Here is a 26,392-nt window from a genome sequence, read left to right on the forward strand (position 1 = left end):
TTCAAAATTGTACAAACGGCATTGGCAGATAAATGCATTTCGTCTTCTGATGCTTCCTCTGTATAGAATTCACCCGTTCTCCCGTAAATAGACATTTTTCGGCATTATCCATTTTCTATTTTCCCCATAGCCAACGTACTGTCTTTTGGGATGATTTGCTCAGAATAATTCGTGCTTTTATTCTGTGTGATTTGGCAGTCCTGGTTGTTTAGCATGATAGCAATGGACAACAACTAACGATACAGGTACTACTGAGTACTACTGTGGCTACGAAAACAAACACTGTGGCATGGTATTTAGGGTGCGTCCGTTACTTAGTTTACTGGATGACACCTGGACTGGCATACATCACGAAGGACTTCGTTTTCTGTTGCTATGGTTACTAATGATGTAGCATCACTGGTCTAATTACGTAGCGCCGCGTGTCTAGTAGAGTTGAATTGATAGGTGAAATCTCCAAGCAGATCTAACGGTGGCAAAGACCGTATCCAACTGGCAAAAGGAGTTTTTATAGCCGACCACATTGGCTATACAAGCTCATTTTGCTGGATGGATACGGTCTTTGCCACCGTTAGATGTGCTTGGAGATTATGAAAGGTGCTCTGTGTGACTCTCTTCATTACTTGCGTGGCTTTTAATAACTTTGAATTAGTGTACAGATATAAATGCTCTATTGTCCGTCTCTGTCCTGTTAAAGATGCAAGACATCTGGAACAGACTTCTGCAGATTGTGTGCATGTTCGGCGTGGTGTCTACTCTGGCTGGAGTCGGCATTCTGTCAGGTAGTATAGAACCTTCATACCCCATAGATGTGAACAGATGATTTGAAAGACAACAAAACAGACTTTTTTATCGATTAAATTCGTTTGAACTACCATTAATGACACGTTTGGTCACTCAATGGTCACTTAAGTGGGCCATCTTTTTTATAACGTAGCACTTAAAATTGCAATTACATCGTGGCACTACATTATAGTGATTTAACGCTTATCTAACTTTGTAATAGTTTTGTAGAAAACAATTATCTGTTTGCTCATTATATAGCCATTAATAGCCATATTTCTGCATAAAACAGGAATTATTACATTTTTCTACAGTTAGGCCTCATGTCTCTGTATGTGAAAAAGGAATGGACAGAAAAAAAGGCAAACCATTTACATATTACAAAACGTACATGTACATAGCAAAGTATATCGTTATGCATGTATACACCGTTCATTCCCAATATGTATTCAAATGGTTATATGTTGCTATCAGCACAAGTGAGCAAAGTGCGGCAGGAACAAGCCCGTGTGTCCGCCGAACTGTCCCGGCTAGAGGACGAGGTTGTAGCGGCGTTAGAAGCTAACGTGGCCGCAGTGCAGGTGGAGCAAGCCGGGGATATCCTAGACCTGAGAACCAACCTGTCCGGTATGCACACATAGAACACTCACACACCTACAGGGTTCTCGATGAAAAAAATAACAAAATGGGCGTGGCCCTGTACGTCCTGTGTACGTCATCATGACGTCATGAAAGTTTGCATGAATGATTGTCTTGTAACACGATACAAAAAAATCAAAAGCCATACATAACACTAAGTAGCATTTTTAAGACACCCCAGAAATACTCAGGCATACATTGTGACCATCTTAAGTTGGAAGCCTGTCAATAGAAGTTAAAACCCTTGAACACTATCAAACAGTTTTCTAAGGGGTTTCGAGTCTTTCGCGTGGGCCATCTAATGGCGCGTTTAACAAATGACCATTATTATATGTATGCAACACGCCTGTCTTGTTGTTGTTTCTTTTACCCCACAAGCATATCATCGGATTGTTGTAGCAATCCTGTTCCAACATCTCTTTACCATTTCACAGTACTCAGTATTCTTAATGGTTCGAACCATATGCATATCATCCCATAGCCAGTTAAAAACCTTGTTACTCACTGTTACCCATTGCAAAAACACCCGCCCTGTATCGTTATTGTCTTCAAAGAATAGTTATAGACAACTCTATATATTGGCTAACACTTGGCAAAGTATATACTTTACGGAGAGGCATAAAAGATTTAACGGATTATTTGTACATCAACACAGAAACCACACAAGCTCTGGTGCACTTACAAGGTCTTCGATTCAGCGAGCTGTGGGTACAAGTCGGCTATGTGGAGAACCTTACACGTCAGGGTGAGTGCTTCCCTATAAGCCACCTCACAGGTCCAAGTGCGTATGTGCGGTCGTGATGCATTGTGGTCTAAAGACGAAGGTTTAAGGTCAAAGTTTAAGGTCCTTGACTTGTAAACTCGGCGCCGTTCACGGTTCAAATTTCTATGCTGCCAACCCCATCGACCATTTTACACCCTATTACATTACATTCTCTCCCCCATAAGACTTAATACTGAATACAATACATAGGTTACTCAATCAACTAAATAAATTTTGAAAACGGTCAGACGTTTCAGACAGCACCCGTTATATGTTATACTTTGTTTTTTTAACAAGTTCCTCAATCTTGTTCTAACCATTTCTTGCTCTTTGACACCTTTCTTCTCGGCTAAATGTTTCAGCTATCACGGGACCACCTGGTCAGAAAGGGCAGAAAGGAGTTATTGGCACACAAGGTATGTTCGGGAAACTACAGAAGTGTATTGTATTTACGTAATATCTAAAACAGCATTGGAAGCAGAATTTAACGGATAAATGCTACGAGGGCTATTTCATTCTTTGATGATCATGACGTTTCCAGCAGTACTCTGATGGTACTTTATAGAAATAGACATATAGATATATTTTTTTTCTAATCGTCAATAATGTAAAGGGCTTTTATGCATGCACAGAGAAACAACGAAATAGTCATGGTATACGTTTTGGAAGTAAAAATGTTTCTTCAATAGTGAATGTATATCCTAAAAATTAGTGTCATTGTTGCCGCTTAAATGTCTCACGCTTACTAAAGCATATTATAGCATAGAAAATTTCGACAGTTTGACTACATTTTTGGATTCTAACGCAGATGAAATTGGGTAAAGATTGAATGTTTTCTTGCTGCTTACATGATGGCCTGTATTGTTAAGCCTTATGATCTTTGTCCGTAGGTACTAAAGGTGTAAAAGGAAACACTGGCGTCCTGGGTCCAGAAGGAGAGAAGGGAGACGTGGGTGAGAGGGGTCAGACAGGGATCCAGGGACCAGCCGGACCGAAGGGCGACAAAGGAGACATCGGACAGGGCCAGAAGGGCGACAAGGGTGACATCGGGCCCCAGGGAGACATCGGGCCGAAGGGGGACTATGGCGGACCCCCTGGCGAGAAGGGAGACACGGGAGAACAAGGCATTAAGGGGGAACAGGGGGTCCAGGGTGTACAGGGGGCACAAGGAGAAAAGGGAGAAACCATCAAAGGAGACAAAGGGGATACGGGAGCACAGGGAGTAACTGGTCTCAAAGGAGACATCGGTCCCAGGGGCGACAAGGGTGACAACGGTACGAGTATCGTAGGACAGAAAGGAGATGCAGGAGAGAGGGGTGACAAGGGGGACACGGGGGGTATTGGAGTAAAGGGTGACAAGGGTGCTCTCGGCGACAGGGGTGTTACAGGCGACAAGGGTGACAAGGGAGACCTGGGGGAGAAGGGGGTAGATGGAACAGCCGGGTTAGATGGAGGCAAGGGGGACAAGGGTGAAGTGGGAGTGAAGGGGGAGTCTGGGGTAGCTGGACCGCAAGGAACCAAGGGGGAAGTGGGACCCAAAGGGGAGATAGGAGAGAAGGGTGCGACTGGAGCTGGTGAGAAGGGTCTGAAAGGGGACACAGGTGAAAAGGGAGATGCTGGTACGAATGGGGTTAAAGGAGAAATAGGTGAAAAGGGGGACACTGGCCTGAAAGGTAACATTGGGGAGAAGGGAGAGGCTGGAGAGAAGGGAGACCTTGGCGTACCAGGGGTTAACGGATCAGCTGGTGCTAAAGGTGAACAAGGAGAGAAGGGAGACATGGGGATCACAGGGGACAAGGGGGACGCAGGGATACAAGGGATGAAGGGTGAAGAAGGGGTTAAGGGTGACCAGGGAGAGAAGGGCGATGTCGGTGAGAAGGGTGATGCAGGGGTTTCTGGGGTGACTGGACAGAAGGGTGACAAGGGGGATGTGGGTGAACCTGGAGTTAATGGCACTCAAGGTGACCCGGGGGTTAAAGGTGAGTCCGGAAACGCTGGGGTGAAAGGTGACAAAGGTGAGCTAGGTGCGCAGGGTATCCAGGGGGTGACCGGACTCAAGGGGGATACGGGAGATGTGGGAGAAAAGGGGGATACTGGACAGGGGGAGAAAGGGGTTCCCGGGGAGGTAGGTGCTCCCGGGGTAAAGGGGGATACGGGACTGAAGGGAGAGACCGGAGCCAAGGGTGACCCGGGGGAGGCGGGATCACAGGGCCCGGCTGGGGCGGCGGGGCTGAAAGGTGACAAGGGCGAACCCGGGGAGAAGGGAGAGCCAGCATAGATCACAGTTTGACAAAATCAATTAAAACAGAAGATGGTTGAGTAGAATACATTGTAACCTTTGACTAGAAGCAACAATTCGTAACTGCAGTTTGCCGCTTTTAAATCTAGCTGCAAGAAAGGGCTTGAATTACTATTCTATCATTTGGTAAAACTTTTGACTCAGGCTTAGCTTCTATTGTTCAAGCGCCGCCTGTCGACTAAGCTAGCTATTGCAAGGAAGAGATTGCAAAACCGTTTATCATTATCGTCTTTGTCACGTTGACTTTGATGATAGGCACAAATATGTGAATCAAAACCCTTACTTTTTTTTTCTCAAAATGCCGTGTGTCTTTCAGCGCATAATACACGACTTCATGAAAATGCACAACAGTATAGAATTGGCAAGAACTACTTTCTGACACAAGCCTTTCATAATACTAGTATACAGTGAGATCTTTATTGACACAACAAAAGCACAGCGACTTTCGTAAGGTCTACTACATACATACATACAAACGAATAAGTGCATACAAATGAGTTTGATTACATACAATCATATGGGATAGGGCAACATATCGAAATATCGCATGTGATATACTTATACATTGCTTGTTCTAATGTCCAAACATTCTTTGATGAATATACCTATCTGTACACAGTAAGGATTATCACCTCCTAGTATGTAATTGAATCTATCGACAGAACGGAGCGCATTGAATTCATTTGAACAACCGGATATAAAGGTGAATAGCTTTGAGCGTTTATCCCTATATCTTGAACAATTCATGATAAAGTGACTTTCATCTTCAATTTCATTTGGGCAGAATGGACAAAACCTTTGATCACGGGGAATTTTACGATACCTTCCAGCTTCAATGTTCAATTTATGGCTACATATTCTTATCTTTGTAATTGATCTACGAATTTCAAAATTATGTATGCTTGCGAGATACTTTTCTTGTCCATATCTTGTCTTTAAGGCGGAATAAATGGACAGTTTTGAATTGTTTTGAATAGAACTATGCCATTCTTGTATATATATATCCTGCAGACATACATGTAGGAACAGATCTCTCACGTACAATGATGCACACGTTAATCCCTAGCCTATTGTTGACATCGTCGTTCACGTTTCCCTCCAAGCCCCAAAACCGGCTACACAGCCGGAAGGCACGGGCACTGTTTATGTTCTCTGTAAATCCGCACGGTCCAGTTCGTTTTAAGTGGGAAGTGGCGATAGGAAGCCCGGGCTCATGGTCGCTGAGCTACGACTGAGCAGGGGTTCAGCGGAAATCCGTAAGAATTGGTGCGACAAAATAACTCAGCAACAAAGGAGTCATTCACACGCTGACACGCTGATAAACTTTCTGTGATATACATGAGGTCAGATACGATCATGGAATATCATACTCTTTCTTGTCAACAGCAACAAAATAAAATAAGGTAAATATATCAAAGAATGTTTAGACCTTAGAACTTGTAGTATACTTGATACGTCAAACTCAACATGTTGATTTATTCATATACCTGTACGTAGATTGATTGATTTGTATCCACTTGTTTGTTTGTTTGCATGACGTATAGTTGTAGGAGACCTTAGAAGTGTCGCTGTACTTTTTTTGTGTCAATAAAGATTGTTTTGCGATAATTGTCGAAGAATACGGTATGATGGTAACAACAAAATACTTGTGCTGTAATTGCACTGAACTTAGTGAGTGTATGATATAAAGAGTTTACAGTACATAGTTTGATCCTGTACCACGTTGCGTCTTGTAGAGTGCCCTAGAAATGCTGTCACATGTTGTATCCTTTGTATACAATTGTTGTGCAATAAACTTATCACCATTATGATAAAGTACGTGTTGAGTATATATATATATTGACAAGCCAGGTCTAACGTTGATAAATCGCATTCACCAGATTTGGCAGGCAAGCTTAAGGTTTGTGAGTCAAATTAAGAGCCAGATCTTAAGCAACAAATCTTCAAAACTTCTCAGTCTTTGAAGTCGTTCCAAAGGTGCGTAACTCCCGGCTACTATAAACATTGCGTTCCTCGTACGTTGTACATTTGTGATAAGCGTTTTCATAGCTGTCTCCACGTAAAGCACATGCAGCCCTGTGTGATCTGAAGATGACTGTTCATAATGATGGTAAAACATTACGTATGGTAGATTTCTTCGGCGAGGAAAACTACCGTATTGAAACGTTATTTTTTACTGATTCAGTGGCCCAAACGTTCTTGCGATAGCATGTGCATAAGTTCAACAGAGATAGATGTAATATACAAAATGTCTGAGAATGTTTAGAGGAAAAAGTTTTACACGACTTTGTGATGAAATCTTCATAGCACATGATTGCACATGTAAGAATTCGTCATGATATGTAATTTTCAAAAGCTTTTTGACGACAATAGATTGAAATTGACACGGTTTTAAAGTCTTAGTTTGTTCGACAACAATTGAAAAAAATTCAATAACAGGTTAGCACAGGAAAGATTATCCTAGCGCGATTCCTTTGTGCGCTCAAACCGTGTTCGAGCCGTCTAGACTTTAAACTGAGCGCCAAAAGAACGTCGTCTTTCATCGTACAGCAATCAAACTCTCTACTGCACTTAGGGCGTCCATTTGTCATGATAGATTTATATTTCCATACAGGACGTTCCCATTGTGACAGTCATTATCCATATCCCTGTTCTACAAAGGACGGTTCTGTTTGCTTTAAGTCCTAGCTTTACGCTGTCCTGTCAGTCGAACAAAAGACTCTGCGAACACGCGGCATTGAGGCCTTTTGTCGGTAGTATATAGAGTCACATGGGCTAGAGTTGAGCGAAGTGCGAGGTTACGAGTTGGAGTCCCGGTAGATTTGGAACACATGCAGTAACCGTCCCGGGTCGGGAGTAGGGGGCAAGCACACTGCCGTGGGGTGCCGCTAACTCGCCGTGGAGCAGGCGACAGTGCTTAGGAACAGGAGTTTTATCGCTCACAGCCTCAATCTTTCCAATTAAAGTTCGCCGTTCTTCACCGCATGAAGGCAGCGGGCTGGTCTCGGCTGAGTTAGACTCCACGAGAGCGTCGCGCAAAATAACAACTCAGCGAGAGGGGGAAAGGCGTCCACGAAAGAGGCGGTAAGAACTTACTTATTTCAGTGTTTGAGTTGTATTATTGTGTATTATTGATTTACTTAATAACTTATTTTTCTGGCATTTGCCCATTCTTACAGCAGAATGCTGTCTATCGCAGCGTTTACGTACTGGTTTGACTGTGTAGCTGTTCTAAACACCTTGGCAGTAAAGAGATAAATTTCACGACCGTAATTTGGAGAGTAGATAGGTAACGTTTTACATACTTGCGTCTCATTAAGATGCAAGTTTTAAGATGACTTCACACCTATAAAGGGTGAACAAAATGAAGGATCGCTAGAAGTTTGTGTATGTGTATGGGGGGAGGGTAGGCTTTCAGTCACATGCCTATGTAAAATCCCAGCCTAAAACACAGTGATGTCATAGAACAGATATTTCTCGCCCATGCACGCTATGTAGATGATGTTGGCTCTATCCAACATCATACGATCTAAGGAATGAGCTGCGTCATTCTGTGTGAACAGTTGTCAAGACGTGTAGTATTACAGTTTCCGCTTAAAACTCCTCTACGGGCTGAACGAATAGTAGAAATCGGGGGAATATTTTGTTGCGGAATTGGCCGATATGGTAGTCTGTACCAGACTAACTATGCTGGCTATAAGGAGAATAATTTTCCATGGGAGTTTGGCCACCAAATGGTTTCATCGGAGGGGGAAATATTACCCATATTTCCCTTTTTGCCGAATTCTGCGATCCGTACCCCCATAGAAAGGCCGAGTGGGGGCTAAGATATGGGAACCCAAAATCAATCTCAAAAGTCAGGACACTCAGCGGCAAAACGGTCCACTAATTTGGTCCATTTGTACTATTTTTTAGTCCACTGAAAGGACTGGTGGAAACCACAATGTAGTAAAGGCGCACCTGTCAGGTACCGTCCCGTGGGAGGGGGGTGAGTCCAAGAACCTCGCGCCATTACACAAAAGGACTCCGTTTCAGTACATTGTCCATACTTGATACTTTCCTTTGATCATTCATCAATGTAAACCCCAAGCCTCTTTTGGTCAGGAAACTTCTAGCTGGGGTCAATGACCTATTTTGTTTTGTTTCGGTTATATTGCTTTCAGGAGAGACCACCACGCCAAGTCCGTTTCAATATCCCAATTACGGGTTGTGCGTATAACGTAATCTCCAAGCACAGGTTTGGCTCTGGCTGGTTTTTGACGTGTTTCCTGTCGTTTTTGTCGGGCTTTCTATTTTGTCCCTTTCTTTTCAAATGTCGCAAAGCCAGACATAAAGGTTGCGACATAAAGAAAACGGGACAAAATAGTAAGCCCGACAAAGACGACATAAACGCCTAGAACACGTCGAAAACCAGCCAGAACCGAACCTCTGCTTGGAGAGTACATACAACCGACTATTTCATGGTAAACAGACTCTAGCTAAAATGATTGTTTTGTCTGATAGTTGGGTGAGGTTGACATATACACCCTGACTAGCATTCTCGCGATTTTTTTGCCTTCGCTACATCTTATTTACAGGTCCGATGAGTAGTCTGTAGCCGCTATGAGTTCGGGGATACTGCGTACGTGGTTAGACCACTTTGTCGCTCCAATTTTATGTACCAATCGAATGTCAGTGGAAATGTCAGGGCCATTGGGGTTAAATTAGGGGAAAATCTCTTACTGGGGCGCACTAGGCCCCGTTAAACAGTGTTACGCTGAAATCTCACGCGATGGAAGATGCTTAAGCCGCTGTGTTGGACCCTAGCCATTTTTGGCGACGCCTCGCGAGCGGAGCCGTCTTTACGGTATTGGACCTGACATAGTGCTTCTCTGTAATGTGTCTTCTGCAATTCACAAAACAAGATGCCAGGGGGCTCAAACCTAAATCAATTCTTTCCGGCCCCTAAAGCTACATGTCACCCAAAACTCAAGACCGGATCATGTCCAGAACAAAGGATATAGAACCAAAAGTTCAGTTGCAATACCAAGGGGAACCGCTAGTTGACCAATAACCGACGTGTACCGTCATCTTCTCACGACCTGCTCGCATAACGAATATAATCACAATCCTGCCATATCTATAGCTAGTTTAGGTCAGAAACATGCGCAGGCGCACACTTACACAAACACACACACACACATACACACACACACACACACACACACACACACACACACACACATGCACACACACACACACACACACACACACATGCACACACACACACACACACGCACACGCACACACATGCACACACACATCCTGAGTGGTATCACAGGACTTTTAACCCTCAGAGTGCCAAGGCCGCCTAGAGCTGGTCATACAAATTGGCCATTGACCCAACTTGTTAGTACTTGGGTTCCAGTGGAGTTAATAATTACTGCAGGTTAAGGAGAGGGCCGTGGAGTTGTGGTGGTCTGCCGGGGGCGGTGATAGATCACTTATATCTTTGAAGCTGGACTGAACTTGAGCATATCCAGGTTCAAGTTGAAATAGACCAGAGCACCACTCCGTTGTGTCGTGTTTCAATTGTGATATCACTATACATGTATATATATGTATACGTAGTTGAGCCTCATAGGCAAATGTTTGATGTTGGGCGAAAACAAACCCATAATTTTAAACATGACTTATCAGAATTCACTCAATCACAAGCACGCCACAAGCTGCTGAAGAGAATTAATCGCGTCCGCTTGTAAGTTGAAATTGATATAGGCCTGAACCTTCAACCGTGAATCCGGATCTTAATTTAAGGTCCAACCGGTACCCTTCTACTGGAAGAGAGCGCGTCTCTAATTATGCAGTTAAGTTAAGAACTCATCAATTAAAGAAGTTAGCATACTTCGTATTTCATATAACCGTTATACAAAACAAGTCTTCCATGTAAGATTTTGTAAACCCTGGCCTGTTCCTAGAGAAATCCGAAATCTGTTGAACAGTAATCAAAATCTACTATGCAAAACTTGTTTTTGTCACTTTATTTCTTTATGAAAGTCTGTCACTGAAAGTTGCTAAAACGTTATTAGAGGCAATAAGAGTTAATATTTACTTAATAACAATTCAGTGGAATCAATTAGCATATGTTTTTTCGTCAAAGTAACATAGAACTATGTATCTAACCCTTCTCTGCTAAAGGTGGGTTAGGCCTCTGTCAGATTCGCCGTGCGACAACAAATTAGTAACATTCCTGGCTATAGTCGGAGATGTATCGTATAAAGCCCAGCTGTCTTCACTAGTCTCCTATAGCAAAGCTGAACCCGCGTATACTGTAAATGCAGAAATGTTCGCGGTATGTTCGCGGTTTACCGTTTCACCGCGAACTTAAAACCACCGCGAAACATTTTGCCCATCAATGGCTGTAGCGCTACTGTTGTTTCAAAAGCGAACTTAAAACCACCCGCGAAATAAAAAAACACGCGAACTTGCATTTACAGTACCTCCTCCCCGAACCCGACGGAGGTCACGATACGCGGATTCGGCTATTCTATAAGAGAATAAGCTGTCTTGTGACGTCATCGATCCCTGCCGATGGTAGGTTCTTTGTGTAGCCTCGCTCAAAAACCTCACGCCAAGTAAATCGTACGAAGTCTGTGACTGCGGCTTCGATGGCAGACAGGTAAATTTCCGCCTACTTTTACACCCAGGAAATGAAGTATTTTATGTGCTGTTTTCATTCTCACCACGAGGAGTTTATTTTGGGTTCCTGTCACTTTCTCTTGGAAGCAATAAAGCTGGACTTAAGCACAGACTAGTATACGGCGATAAAAAAGTAATAAAAGCGATTACTTTGAAACTGAGTATTTGGCGTTTGTCTACAATTAAACGACGTATCCTTATCAAACAGGACAATGAAAAAAAGAATTCTGAATCGAGTCGATTCTTTTTTTTTGTTATTCGTGCACACCTGACTCCTGGTGGGGCCATGTTTATATCCCTTCCTACCACCACTGTTTATTTGTTTAGCGCATATACGTCACGGTTAATTAGTAGGTTCCGTTAACTGAATGTGTCCGGATCGCCCAAGGATAATAGACAAGGGCGCTCTTTTCTGTAATATCGTATTACCAATAAACCGAGCGGCGTTTTCTTAGGAACCGGTAAGACAAGTCTCTTGTACCTACTGTGTGCTGAGGGGCTACACCTGGTGGTCGGGGTATATGTTAACCGGACTCCTCTAGAGTAAAGAATCCCGACGGTCAATTTTGTGACTCAAACAAGGTAGAGGGCGAAATGCACTTCATCATAGATTGTACTATGTATGTTAATGATAAAAATGTCCTATTTGTTTATATAAAAAGTAGACTCCCTCACTTAAGGCAAATGAGAATCACTAAAAAATCATATCATATTTGTTGTAGGACCCGTTCAAGACAGCATATTGGATGGATTTTATACAGTCGTATAAGTGTTGTACAAAATTAAGCTGTCTTGTAAGTCGGCGGAAAAGAATGTCGAAAATCCTTTTCAATTGTCGGTTCTGTGGTGTCCTCACCGAAAACTCTCTGATACAAAAAAAAACAGGAGAAAAAAGAATCAGTGGAGAATTGCTCAACTTCATTTGTTTCACAATGCGAACATGGCTGTTTTGTCCTAGAAAAACGGGCACTATATTTGATACTCTGAGTATTGAAATAACACCCCTGCTTGAGCCATGATGGTATGCTCCTTCTTCAAATTATGTCATATACCATTATGCAAAGGGAAAAACGATTTGTTCCCGCATGGCATTGTGCATTAAGACTTAAATGGCCGTAAATATTCCGAAGTGCCGTCTGTGTGCATATATATACAGTCATGTAGATAACGTAACAGCGCCCCCCTAGCGACTCTAGTGCGTCAAATCGTCGACTGCGCATGCGCGGATCATTGCTGCATTGTTGTGTGCAGATGTCGGCGGCGTAACAGGGATCTGAACGGTAAGGTTCGGGTAGAACATGTGTTTTTCTCTGATTCAGCTTTGAAAATGTGAGTTATGTCCATATTTTTTGCCCAGCGTGCTTGACCACGTGTGTTGGAAGTTATGTACTTTTCTTTAACAATTCAGCTTGCACAAATCTAGATGTTTTCTCATTTTGCATCTTTTGACTGCTCTCCGCCGTTGTCAAACTTGCACATTGTTCTTTAATCGTATACGCAGCTATCCTTACAATAGTTCGATGGTACGTTTCCGCAAAATTGCTTTGACTTGTGTTTTGAGCCTTTTCGTAATCTTCTCAAGCCATTCCCATAATATCCGTATATAGAAGAGTTGCAATATTCAATCTCAAGTCAGTGAATTTATGTAGAGGTTTATGTGTGGACTTGGGGAAGATATATGGATGATTTGGCGGCTGTTATGGCTCGGTTGCTCCATTTCAACAAGGCGGCTTTTCTTTGGCCGAACAAAGCCTCAGTCAGCTCGTGACCGATTCGTCTAAGGGGTCACCGATTCTATTAAACAACAGGAACATACAGCATATCTGAAATACATCGACAAATGCATGGATGTAGATACCGTGGACATAGATATATGTGTATCAGAGTAAACGTCGGTGTGTTTTTGATGTGTATTTCACAGGTAACGACTGGTTGTACAAATTGACTGTGATTCTGGCCGCACTTCGATGTTTAATCGCGTGCAAGCGGAACAAATTGTGCAGCACAAACGTTAACGCTACTCACATACAATTTAAGCTTCTCTAAATGTCACTGGAAAGACGTTGGGAGAGTTAAACTTTGCCAAAACACAGCCAACGATTTAAACACAGCGAATTAGTCTTAAGTACATGGCAGAAGAAATTCCCAGGCCGACGAAATGGCAGCTTAGAATATTCTAATATTCTGCCTATTGACGTGAAGCCTGTCGGAAGGGATTTACACTCGTAGAATGTTACATCTGACTTTGCACGGCGATCTCACGATGGCTTGGGTCCCCGTGCTTTCAAAAAAAGGTCAACTTTGGCATACTGAGTGCGTGAATTGAAAGAGACTTGGAATGCTGTGAAAGATCGGATCGTTCCACAACTTATGCGGGGTCTGCCCGGGCGCGCAGGGGTTGTTTGAAGTGAATGGTGACATTGGCGGCTAAGTGCTCGTTCTGTGGGCACTGATCACATGGCTGAGCAATATGCTGTACATTTGCAAAGCTTTTAATATGTATCCCAAACTGTTCTTCCTTCTTTGATGTTATCCACAACCTTCATACGGATGACACAACATGGAAATTAACCATCTTTAGACGCTATGAAATGATAACACAATCAACTATCTGTAGTTAGTTAAACTGATTGCTAACTGAAGCTGTGGTTACTGGGTTCGTCGCCTCGCTGCCATGACATACATTGGTTCAAATCTATCGTTATCAATCAGGAACACTTAAAGGCTAAGCCTCGTTGTGAGGTCAGGCACATGCTGTATTAATGAAGTTATCGGGCGTCTTTCTTTCTTCTAGCTAGCTGTTTTAAGTTTTCTTTCTTGAAATACAATAATCTAATAGGTACCGATGGAGGCATGAAAAGGTACAAATAATTCTTTTAAAGACCTGCAATAGAAATGATCTTAGTTATCTTTCACAACGCGCCTTTTCCCCCTAGCTGACGTGAACAATACAATTTGATTTTTAATCTACACATTTTTTTCCAGCTAAAATGTTGCTGTGCGTGGTACTAACGTCACTGGTTGCCATGGCGACAAGCGCAGCTATTATCAACAAGGAAGGCAGCACGGTGAAGAAGCTGGTGCTGTTCCCAGAGAAACATGCTTGGTGTGAGACCCAGCCCATCAAACAGGTGTGGTGCGAGACCATAATCGTCGACCCAAACATGTTACTGTAAATCTTGAAATTTTCGTGTTGGTTTTATATTAGCGGTTATCGCAGTGAACCCTTCACCGCGAATTTAAAAGCATCGGTGTATCCATTACTGTACAGTATGTGACTTAAAACCACGGCAAACACTCACCCTACAGCGAACATATATCACCGCGAACTTAAAGGCATCTACAGTACTATACAAATTGGCGTCATGGTTTCGTACCTATATTCAAATACATGTATACGAAGTCAAAAAGTTACCTAGAAACATCCATGTTTAACCATCCAGCATCGCCAAAAAATGACGTCATACTCACGTGAGCGTAAACACCCACTAATCAACCAACCAGATACAAAGAGATGGACACTGTCTACAGGTTGAACACAGCTGAATGTGTTACTTCAAAGTTGAATGAAAGTTGAGGTTAATATTCGTTTTTTTTATTTCTATTTTTTAATTGCCCTTCAAGGTGGTCGGAGAGCCTGGTTGTAACTCCGTGGAAGTCAACAACAACGTGTGCTTGGGGCAGTGCATCAGCTACCGTGTGCCCAAAACCTACCCAGCAGAGCCATCTACCGACGAGCTCAAGTACTGCGACGTCTGCAAACCGTCCAACAGCACTTGGCAGAAGGTGAGAAACTTCTTCGTTAACCCTTAGCAATGAAAACCAACTTCAAAATACTTCATGACCAGTCAGTGTGGTTTGCCACCAACAGTATACATGTTGACACTGTCATTCACTTGGAATGAATGGGATATTCGTAGTGATGTTAACATTTCTTTTATTCCACGACTTTTGAACTGATAATACTTCGAAGCGCAGTTTAGCGTAGTACGGTTTATTGAGTAAAGATACCTGTCAGGATATAAATGTTACGAGAGTAATTTGTTCTTGTTCTGAGATCTCAAGAACCTTTCTCAATGGTTACCATGTCACACACTAATGTTTTCTGAGAGAAACAACTAATCACTCTATCGTTATTTCCACGGCAAATACACCGCGCGGCACTTCACTCACAAGCTAGTGCCTCCACCACGAACTTTCTCAGAAAGGACACGACTTGCCACCTTTACAAATCACATTTTCTTCTTCCATATACTACACCTCTCAGGACCAAGCTTCCTTGTGATTGCTTCCTTGATGGTAGCCGCGGCGACTGTTGAAGGGCTTCTCTTGCTTGCTTACAAGAGAGGCCGTACGACAGTCGCCGCGGCTACCCTGATGGGTACAACCTAAACCTTTTTGAGTCAAAGATGAACAAACATCTGTCACCCAGTTACTTGAACTCAAAACATTTGAGTGGCTCTCAATTAGTCTTGTTTTGTGGTGAATTGAAGTATTTGAAAAATAAAGTAAAACTTGTGCACCTTCAGATCACCCTGGACTGCCCCGAACATCCGGACACACCGCAGGTCAGCAAGCTGGTGGAGCTGATCGAGCACTGCCGCTGCCAGGCCTGCGATAACGGCGAGGACATGCGGCTGGCCGCGGCGCACAGGCAGCGCCACGCGCACCAGCGGCGGACCGAGGAGGAGGAGGACCCGCCGGACCTGCAGAAGGTCGTCCAGCAGAGACACACCCCGCTACGGTCTGAGGAAGACGACCTTGGGAACGAGGACTGGTCGGACGACGATGACGTCACGTACGAGAACTGATCCGAGTTTAACGATGACGTCACGTACATGTACGAGAACTGATCCGAGTTCGATGATGACGTCACGTGCGAAAACTGATCCGAGTTCGGTCTATATAAAGCTTACGTATCATTGTAAAGGATTGCAGGCGTAGGGGTTAAAACATCTACTGCTACAACGTAAATAGCTACATTATATAAGACAACGATTTGCGGTGTTGGAGGCAATGATTTTAGAAAGCACTATGTCTGACGTATAGCATTTATGAATGTGTGTTCATGGTGCAACTTTTAGTAATCTGCGGACAAAAGAGCTTTCATGTTCAATATCAACTACATGCTATTGATTAAAAGTAGTGTCAGAAAATAACCACCTGACTACCAAGCATAATGTGTTGCAACGTCATCATACAAGGCTTGACCAAACTTGAAATATTGCATATCGTTTTCCTAGTAGTACTGGGTTTAAAAGTTAAAATAAAAACATGGTATCCTTTCAATTTAAGTATAGGCTAACATCTGCTATTTTGCTATGTGCGATTGCGAAAACTATTACTTTTGTCAGAAAATTGTGAGCCCTTAGTACATGCATGTTTTCAACAGAGCATGACATGGAAGACATGACAAGATGTCTTCTTATTCTTATTTTGACAATAAATATTGATAGATTGAAAAAGTTAAATTCAAAAGTATTTGTTCAAAAGACTTTCTTAGCTATAACTTAATGGTCCCCACTTCCAGTGAGTATAATGTTACTGCAATGTGTAGATTTACTTTCTATTTTCCTAATAAAAATATTGCCATGCTAATGAGATTTCTGTCCATATTGCATTTTTTCTGACAACTGGATCTGATGCCCTCACTGTCAAAAACAACTTGACAAAATGATGGGTGAGAAAAGTAATCAGAGAGAAAAAAAACTTTCAACTAACTTTTTTAAGTTAAAGTCCTCCATGAAAATTAAAAGACAGAAAAAAATGAATCTCTTTGTGAGAAAATGAGACAATCATTGTACACAGTAGATGGCAGATTAGTTTTCTTCCTAATTAAGATGTCCATTTCTATTCAAAATCTACCGGTTATTGCCTTTTCATCTTCCTCGTCTTGCAGATTTTCTCCTTTTCCCCGTCTGTCTAGGTTGTTTTTCTTCTCTCTGTCCCACAGTCCTGTCTAACTTGTAGACATGACAATGGTACCTTCTCTGAGGAGTCTTCACAATGTGTACCAGTGTGTCCAGATCCACCGAGATGCTGTGATCACATGTCTAAAAAAAACACTTCTTTAAAACCTTTTTTTGACGCTATAAAGATATCTTTAAAATGTATTTGTCCTTCACCACTTCTGAAATCTATATGTGTTTTATAAGAACAGCTGAATATGGCTAACCAATTCTTAAATGCATGGTTGACCACTGTGTATGTGAATAATGATGGTGATAAATGTGAATGACGATGATGATGTATGTGAACCAGAATTATGCTAGCTCAATTTTGGCCAATAGAGGAAAGAACAGATGAATAGCAAAACAAGATAAAGACAGCCTCCCATATATATCTAAAGTAGGCAGAGAGGGATATTGTTTTAGCATGCAAATGACTGCTTCTTTAGGATGTTTTTTTTTTGTAAATGCTTGGAATGTACAGTACTGAGGACATGTTGTAATACTGCACAATGCTGTTCTAAACCATATCTTTAATGCAGTGTGATTTTCCTAATTCTACCCAATCAAGTCTTGCCACTTGATTGACATACTTCTTACCTCATCCCAAGCCTCCTCCAGTTCTACTCTGTTCAGCAGTGCACCTGTTTGGTTGTCATGGAAACATACATGCCCCACCAGCTTGTCGCCCCTTTGACTGACAGATGTCACTGCCAAGATGTCAAGGTCATTCTCGTAGTCAACACCTTGTAGAGACTGCAGTGGTTTGGAAGAACGGACACATCTTCAAACTTACTTTAGATATGATGAAATTGCTACAATTTATCATACTGGTGGTACATTTGTACATTTTGTCATTCAATTTTCCATCCATCCATCCATCCATCCATTTATCCATCCATTTATCCATCCATTTATCCATCCATTCATTCATTCATTCATCCATCCATTTATCCATCCATTTATCCATCCATTTATCCATCCATTTATCCATCCATTTATCCATCCATTTATCCATCCATTTATCCATTATAAATGCTTTAAATGTTTGTAGAAAAGTCACCTCATAGCAAGGGTCGGCATAGGCATCCAGCAACAATTTCTTCACTTGTCTTCCAGAGGAAGTTAGGATCATACCATCTACCTGTGTGGAGGGGGAGGTCTAGAATCATTATCTGTACAGCTGAGAGATGGAACCAAAAATATGCAACATCAAATAATTTGTATGTAGTTTATGCACATTGAGTTTGAGTGTAGCGATAGAGGAAAGAGACATTTTGATTAGTCAGAAAAAAACGGCAGAGGCACAAAATCTACCTGAGGCGTGTTGGTTGAACATGGAGAATAAGCATCGATGATGAAATCTGGCACAAGCTCATAACCATGGCCACCATCTGTTATTCTCAATACCCTATTGATAGGACATAAACATAACCAAAATCATGATGAGTAGAGTATCACTGTGACAATGATAGCTTATCTGGGTTGGCAGGGAAAATAGTGCAGACTTTTTATCACAAACAGAGAAATTCCCATGAGTAGTGTTCCTTTCTTTTTATTAGACAAAAGAATATAGGTGACTGCAGTCCTTTCAACATATCATACTCAAAAGAGCATATTAAAGCATCTGCCACCTTCTATAAAGAGTTGATGTACAAAACAGATCAACATTTCTGTCATGCTGGCCACAACTGGACAATCATGTCATAAATCATAATAACTTTATTGCATGACTGTGTAACAACTGTACAAGGTACAAAGTATGGCATCTACTGGTACATACATGTAACTACAGTTCTATAAGGCTAATCTACCTAATACAAGAGTGTATAGTATTAGATGAGAAAGGACTTTTACAATCATTGGAGGAATTTCTAATGCCTAGACATTCTTTAACATATTTTGTATGTATAAAGGTCACCTGAGTGTGCTGGGCCCCATGTGGAAGATTCTTCCTGAGTCGTCTGTGTGGAAGAAGGCCTTGTCTGGCTCCACAGAAACACTGTCCATGTCTAACACTCCATTCTTGGCCTGAAGAATTTATTATAAAGGTGAAAATGCAGCATTTTGGCAGCAATACTGAAAATATATCACCAACATTTACAGGTGCATTTCAGCACATTAGCATCATTAACTGCATACATGTCTTTCCTGCACTTACAAACAGCATACAAAAATTTGCACCATAGTCCCCTCATTTTCTGGTGGTAACAATAAATACATGCTACCTGTATACGCGGCCAGATACAAACAACCAGCAGCTTTTTCTACACTTTTTTTAATAACTCCCTGAATATCATAAGGTAAAGGTAAAGCAGCCAACTACAAAGTGAGGACGCATCTTTAATAGTTACTAATGCTATGGCTTGCATATCCAAAACTGGGTCACCCTTACTCTTCTTGATACATATCTTGGGTTCTTTTACGACTTTAGAAATTTGATGCTTGAGGCTTATGCCTGAAGCTCCCTCATTCATGGGGCCGCCAGCTTTTTGTTCAGCCAAAATGATGAATGCAATCCCTCACAACATGTCCTATCGTAGCAATCACTGGAGCAGACTAGAATAAGATATAGGCTCAAAGTCATTACCATGGCCCCAGTTTCCAGAGACTTGACGTGGAAGACTCCCTTGTACCCCTGAACAGGAGGGGTGATGAGGTAATGCCAGGGGATCCCCCCCATCTGTAGGCTGTGTTCTAAACACTTCACTTCAAACAGCACCGGTGGGCGTTCTGAAACAACAAGAAATGTTTCCAACTGCTCATGTTGTCAAAGAAATAACAAAGATTTCCCACCAAGAGAAGTAAAATTTATTCTTGACTAGTTCCACTCGCAATAGGCCAGTCCGTGGTTTACCATGCATCTTGCTGCACATGCACCGTTTGAACCACGAACCTGATCATTGTTATTCATGGTAAAGCAGCTGACAACAGAAGGATACCAGGCTGCCACATCTCATTACCTGTCAGCTTGACAGTCAGCGGCAGCCCGGTGGGGTAGCTACCAACACTGCCAAAGTCTCCACAGTCATGGTAAAGGTCTGCCTTCACAACACTGTTCTATGGGAACAGAAAATTACTTCTCAAAAAAGGTCCTGAAGAAATTATAACAAGGTCACAATCAACTCCCTATTGTGTGATTATCAAACAAAATCTTTCTTTGTGCTACAAGATACTGGTATTATAATTATCATATGTAATAAATGTAGGCACAGCTTTTTAATTGCATGAACTGAATATGAGTAAAAAGGACACTATGATAATAGGAGATAGCTTTCTGCTATAGTGCATGCACAACTGGAACAAGGCAAAAGGGCAAACGTTTGGTAGTTGAACACACACACAACCTTGAGTAGACTAGCCCCCTGCTGTAGTGATTTGAACAAAGTTATGTGTCTTCAGGGACTTTGGAATGGAGATGGGAGTCGCCATATGCACCAAGTAAGGTGCAGGGAGGACTTAATCAACCTCTCTACTGATCTGAGAGAAAAGTGAAGTTACTGCTCCCACCTTGGCTACGATGTTGTCAAAGCTGAAGCATCTGACTGTGTTCCCTTGGTACATGACTACCAGCACACCTTGTGAGATCATGGCATCTGTCACATCCTTCCCAAACACCTGGATAGGTGGACACAAAAGTCAAGCGAAGGACTACATGTTGCATACCATAGGATGTTGGAGCTTTTTTTTCTATGCAACAGCAGCAGTGGGTGGTCATTTTAACCCTGGCAAAGGTAGCAAAGGAACTTTTGCAATGTTGGCTGCAGTAAAGAACTTTGTTGTGTACATGAAAGTTTCAATATCTAGTAGATTACATAATTCGAATTGGCCAGTTCTCTGTCAATAATGTTACAATGAGATCGCTGAGTGACAAAGACTGTGGATTGAACTTGAACTTGAAGCAGTTTGTTGATGTCGTTTGTTTGGAAATGTTGTTCATATCGTTTGTTTGTTCGTTCATTCATTTTCCCAGACCTAGTAATATACTTTTAGGAAAAATCAAATGAATTGCAGCACATGTTGAATAAACTTGACCATGACCAATATTGTTTCATTGAAATATAGCAGACAGACAGTCTGAAATTATAGCGACATCGTGAAACATCACACAACATTTGTAACAAAATGCAACACAAAACCTCTTCTACATGTATATCAAGGACCCTGTACTTTAGGTCCAAAGGCCCTTTTTTTTTCTTGTCCATAGTTATAAAGTGACAGAACAATACATGTAAAACAGTTGAACTTGTCTTTTAATTATCTCCATGAAAAAAGGCTTTTTCATGGATATACTGTTTTGCTTGCGTTTGGTGTTTGTGTGTATGTATGTGTCACCGGATGCTTAAAGTCACCATAACTGTAGAACTTGTACATGGATTGTAATGATTTTTGGTATGTGGGTGGGTGTTAAGAGGAGGAAGGTCAAGGTCAATTTTGGGCCCCCTGGCATTTGTGATTGGAACTGCAATGGCGTATTTGTAAAAATCTTCAACGTAGAAGAACTGAAGAGAGGATCGACAGATCGTCATGTTATATGGTACACAGGTAGGTTAGACAAAGATGTACACACTTAAGTGCAAACTATGCAAATTGGGACTGAATTTGCATAAGTAATGAGGAGAATCGTTTGCATGTGTGTCGCTGGATGCTTAAAGTCAGCATAACTGTAGAACGTGTAGATGGATTGTAATGATATTTGGTATGTGGGTATGCGCTGGGAGGAGAATGGTCAAGGTCGATTTTGGGCCCCCTGGTTTGTGTCCCTGGAACTACAATGGCCTATTTGTAAAAATGTTCTAAAGGGGTATAACTGAAGAAAGGAACAACAGATTTCCATGTTATTTGGTACGCAGGTAGGTTGGACAGAGATGTACACACTGAAGTGCAAATCATGCAAAGTTAGTGTGTTTGCGTGTGTGTGCGCGTGCGTGTATGTTTGTGTCACCGTGTGTGTATGTATGTGTCACCGGATGCTTAAAATCAGCATAACTATAGAACGTGTAGATGAATTGTAATGATATTCGGTATGTGGGTAGGTGTCGGGAGGAGAAAGGTCAAGGTCGATTTTGGGCCCCCTGGTATGTGTCACTGGAACTGTAATGGCGTATTTGTCAAAATCTTCAAAGGAGAATAACTGAAGAAAGGAGCGACAGATTTTCATGTTATTTACTATGCAGGTAGCTTAAGCAGAGATGTATACAATGAACTGCAAATTATGCAAATTGGACTTAATTTGCATAAGTAATGAGGAAAATCTATATCTGCAGTGTTGTCATGTGGCACCCCACCTGTCAGTAGCTATTTATAGCGAAAGTAGGTCAGACTTCTCCCCTTGCAGTGTGGGTCATACCATTGAGCGATATAGAATGGGGGGAACTGGTTTAATAGAAAAACAACGTTTCATGGAGATTTTGGGTCCTAAGACTCTTGTTATCATTGATATACCTACATGTTTGTTGATCTCCAACATGGCAGTGAACCTGAGAGGGAAGACCTTGAACATGGCCAGCACCATCAAGAGGGGCTGCGGGATTCCTGCCTGAATAAATAAACAAACAAACAATCAAATATGCATCATAATCATATTTCATGCAAATCAATCTCACAAACTGCGACAAAAGGATCACCTGTGAAACCTTGCTATTCAAGATTTATAGACTGAAACATTTACTTACCACAAAAGAGAACAAATGAATAGAACAGATAAAATCACCCATGAAATCCTTGTTGCATTTAAGATACTTACAGCTCGTGCTGCTGCAGTGTGTTTGGTGTGAATAGATCTCACCACAAAGTTCTCCAGAAACGTCCCCCATGCGATGTGTCTGTCATCAATAGAAGAATAATGTCATCATTCTGAATGTAATTTTTGCTAAAGATAATTTGTGCATAAAATGTCTTTCAAAACAAGCCTAAGCTGACACATGTGTGACAGATCTTTATCTGTGTACGGCCTGTTATACTACAAATATGTGTATTCTCTTTAAACTCCTTGCAAAGTTTGTAAGGAGTTTAGATAGGGCATGGTACAAAAGGCAGTAATTTAAATAGTATTCAAACCTTTTCAATGGCCTTTGGGTCTTGTTATGTTGTGACCAAATGCAATAGAAATCAGTACAAAATATTTTCAAACAATAGGGAGTATTGCTGAAGAGGTCTTTTGTCTGACCTGAACTTGTATCTGTGTGACAGGTAGACAGCCTCCAGACACCTCCCTGTGTTAACATCCCATCTCATCAGCCAGTTACTGGCAGTAAGGCCCAGCAGACAGCCTCTGTAGCCATGGTTCTCTGTAGGTAAGGTGTTCTGCAGACCGAGAAAATTAACACCAGTGCAATATATAATATTGTGCATTTCAATGGTTTTTTTTTGTGGCCTGGATGCCATTTGATCACTACCGGGGCTCCTAAACTCGTTATCCTGATTTATTTCAGGGTAGCGAGTGTAGGAGCCTAGGTAGTAATAGGATAGAACATAGGCTATGTTTTTTGGTTACACAACCTTATTTCTATTCCCTACAGATGTTTTGACACCTGTCTTCTGTCTTCATCAGCATAAAATAAACTTGTCCTGTCAGTGCAACAGCATGTGGCATGGAGTGCTTGCCTTGAATTCGAGAAGTTGTGGGTTCAAACCCCGTAAAGGTCCTACTTTAAAAATGCCACCTACTGATCTCTGTTTCAGAACTTACCGGTATGAGTAAGACTATGGGAGTTATAGACACCACTATTGAACTTAATGGTGCAAAAAGTCATTGACAAAACCAAAAATTCATAAATATTCACCTTGAATATTCACCTTGAACTATTCAAGTTGCAGTTCAGCCAGTAGGTACCCTTTATGAGAGACTAATGTAATCTACATTATGGTCCAATATGATATTACTACTATCGTGATGTAAGAGATTCCTACCAGGCTGGACTGACACATGATGACATCTTCGGTCTTTTCTGCAGCTGAACAGCTGGGCAGTCGGAATAACAGCTGAGGTATGGCATGGAGGCCTAGACTAGAGTATGAACAAGATATATTTGTAGACACATATATTCCTACAACCAAGGATCCCCAATAACATGAGAATTAACTTGAGCAAATAGCCTTCTATCAAATTGAACCATGTAACCATTATATCAAGAGTCATACTTTTCAAACAAGGTAGTCTTCATCCCTTCAAACAGTTAGCACCCTCTGGCAGAACATATAGAAACTACAATGCAGATTAGGCATAAACAGGCAGACAGAAAGACATAAAAGAAAAACAATAATACCTGAATGCCTCTCTCCAAGCAGATGTTTGCACAAGTTTGCATCCTCATTAAAAATACAATACTGGAAAAGAGTACTGAATGTTGCAAGCAGGTAATTACTGTTCAGAGGTTCTTACCTCGTATAACATGTCCTGTAGTTGTCAAACAAAAACCTTCCCCTGTAATGATAAATTTGTTATCCACAAGACAGCCAAGAATACTTGTTCATAATTACTGAGTATAGGTCTGATCATAACTGCTAGTCCACACTTACAAAATATGCACTTTAGATGTATAATGGATTATAACTATAATGTTTTATGTAGCTAACCAAAATCCATAATTAAATTTCACTTGAACACATATCCCACTTACTCTTCATAAGAGATCGGGTACTTGGATTCTTTGTCCCATATCTTCCTAAATGTTGAAGTTTTCTGAGAAATGGAAAAAAAGTCAACTCTGTATATCAGTGTCCCATACAAATTCTGCTGTGGATATATACAAGTACATATGTGCTGCACCTAATATTATTGCAACTAGTTTTTTTTTTTTTGGCGTTAAGTCATAATCCTTCCTACTATTAATTGTTCATGTTTCGAGGCAATAATAAATAATTGTAATGTTTGGATATCTATGTTCAGCTTCATAGTTAACGATCATCTGGGGATTATTTACTAGCACGTTAGGTAATCAACATTATCAAGTTATATGCATGTAATGATAATAACGTTAACGTTTCATGTGTTCAACTAACATAATTTTGACCACGATTCCATTTGCCCCCCACCCCCACTTCTTACCGTACCTCACACACAAGTTTCTTCATGAGTCGCACACATCGCCGACTGCCGTCTGTCCGACCACCCAGCTCCCTCTCCCTTAGTGCAAAGCAGACTCCTCCCTTGACTCCGCCACATGTGACCATTCTAGACACCACAGGTGAGCAACTAGTAAACATTTCAGAAACATCCCAAGTACCACCAAATCTTTGTTTTGGTCGCCATGTTGGTGTCACGGGGTCAACGGACCGGTTCATTTGGAATCTATAGGGGTGTTTACTTTTAGAAACTCAAGAAAGCTCTTCAACTAACCTTGAACTAACCAACTAAATATCGTTAGAATTTGATATGCTCACGACATCTGTGCAACTGTTAATACCCGGCGTGTTACAAATTGAAGTCCATCGCCATTCATTACTCACCGTAGTAATACAGAGAGTTGGCACAAACAGCTGAATATGTGACGATTAACGTTTGATATCATGGTCTTGGTTGTCTGATAAAACATTAGAGATGTGAAGATTTGATATGGAATGAAATTGACATTTAAAAACCACGATCTCATACCTTCGCCAAATGATCTTGAACTTTGTATTATGAGAGTTTCTCACTGACCATGCAAATCAAGACAAGACATGCAAATAAGGTCCTCATTTGTATGAATCATACCAGTTGATCAGTTTCTCCATTCAAATAACAGTTGTCCAGTATGACAATCTTATCTTAACAAAGAAGGCTATTCTGTATCTGTATCTGTATCTATATAGCCGGTATAACCGCCATTAGGCGTAACACACCAGCTTCGCAGGCACGCGGCGCGGCAGCAGCTGGTCATATTACACCGAACGGTCTGTTACACCTAGTCTTTGCATATCTGACTCCAACCGTTCAAGGCTATTCAAGCATTTCAACATCAATTATACCTTGATTATACAAATGAGGGGTCCATTTGCATCATCTATATTCAGTGATGCCACCTTCACATAAGTTCCAAATGCCACAAGTATGAAATTGTCGTCATCTAATAGAAGCTTCTCATTTATCATGCAACTTAGGTCTACATTTGCCAATTCTATCTATCTGCACTCCTCCTTTCCTCAATTAAAATTGTCACATGTTTGAATAGTCCTATCATGGAATGCAGCGGGTTTATGAAATCTCCTCGCTAATTATGCAAATTAGATTCAGATGTGCATAATTACCATTAATTATACGAAGCATCATTTAAGCTATCTACATACCAAAAATCACTT

General features: G+C 41.5%; 3 protein-coding genes across 6 annotated transcripts; 2 read left to right on the forward strand and 1 right to left on the reverse strand.

Moving 5' to 3' along the window:
- Positions 1-697: 697 nt before the first annotated feature.
- LOC136443905 (collagen alpha-2(I) chain-like) lies at positions 698-4,463 on the forward strand. The gene is made up of 6 exons (XM_066441278.1): positions 698-782; positions 1,258-1,410; positions 2,021-2,167; positions 2,548-2,601; positions 3,076-3,248; positions 3,579-4,463. The coding sequence occupies exons 1-6, from the start codon at positions 698-700 to the stop codon at positions 4,461-4,463; spliced, it is 1,497 nt and encodes a 498-aa protein (XP_066297375.1).
- Positions 4,464-7,193: 2,730 nt separating this feature from the next.
- LOC136442892 (neuroblastoma suppressor of tumorigenicity 1-like) lies at positions 7,194-16,761 on the forward strand. 3 transcript variants are annotated; one of them, XM_066439907.1, is made up of 5 exons: positions 7,194-7,568; positions 14,148-14,293; positions 14,787-14,948; positions 15,692-15,960; positions 16,003-16,761. In XM_066439907.1, exons 2-5 carry the CDS (start codon positions 14,153-14,155, stop codon positions 16,013-16,015), a joined length of 585 nt encoding a protein of 194 aa, XP_066296004.1. In that variant the 5' UTR covers positions 7,194-7,568; positions 14,148-14,152; the 3' UTR covers positions 16,016-16,761. The 3 variants fall into 3 exon arrangements, with proteins under 3 accessions (XP_066296004.1, XP_066296005.1, XP_066296006.1); XM_066439908.1 differs by lacking the exon at positions 7,194-7,568 and adding an exon at positions 12,326-12,442 and having other exon boundaries at positions 15,692-16,761; XM_066439909.1 differs by lacking the exon at positions 7,194-7,568 and adding an exon at positions 12,418-12,491 and having other exon boundaries at positions 15,692-16,761.
- LOC136442869 (DDB1- and CUL4-associated factor 17-like) lies at positions 16,196-25,399 on the reverse strand. Of its 2 annotated transcripts, none has more exons than XM_066439874.1 (15): positions 25,166-25,399; positions 24,733-24,794; positions 24,495-24,536; positions 24,023-24,114; positions 23,280-23,416; positions 22,857-22,935; positions 22,560-22,649; positions 20,621-20,728; positions 20,074-20,170; positions 19,701-19,843; positions 19,032-19,141; positions 18,428-18,521; positions 18,174-18,254; positions 17,711-17,866; positions 16,196-17,215 (listed from the first exon to the last, which is right to left on the reverse strand). In XM_066439874.1, the coding sequence occupies exons 2-15, from the start codon at positions 24,737-24,739 to the stop codon at positions 17,042-17,044; spliced, it is 1,410 nt and encodes a 469-aa protein (XP_066295971.1). In that variant the 5' UTR covers positions 24,740-24,794; positions 25,166-25,399; the 3' UTR covers positions 16,196-17,041. The 2 variants fall into 2 exon arrangements, with proteins under 2 accessions (XP_066295971.1, XP_066295969.1); XM_066439872.1 differs by having other exon boundaries at positions 24,023-24,119.
- Between the last annotated feature and the right edge of the window lie 993 nt (positions 25,400-26,392).

Source organism: Branchiostoma lanceolatum, chromosome 10, assembly GCF_035083965.1.
Source record: "Branchiostoma lanceolatum isolate klBraLanc5 chromosome 10, klBraLanc5.hap2, whole genome shotgun sequence".
Lineage (NCBI taxonomy): Eukaryota > Metazoa > Chordata > Leptocardii > Amphioxiformes > Branchiostomatidae > Branchiostoma > Branchiostoma lanceolatum.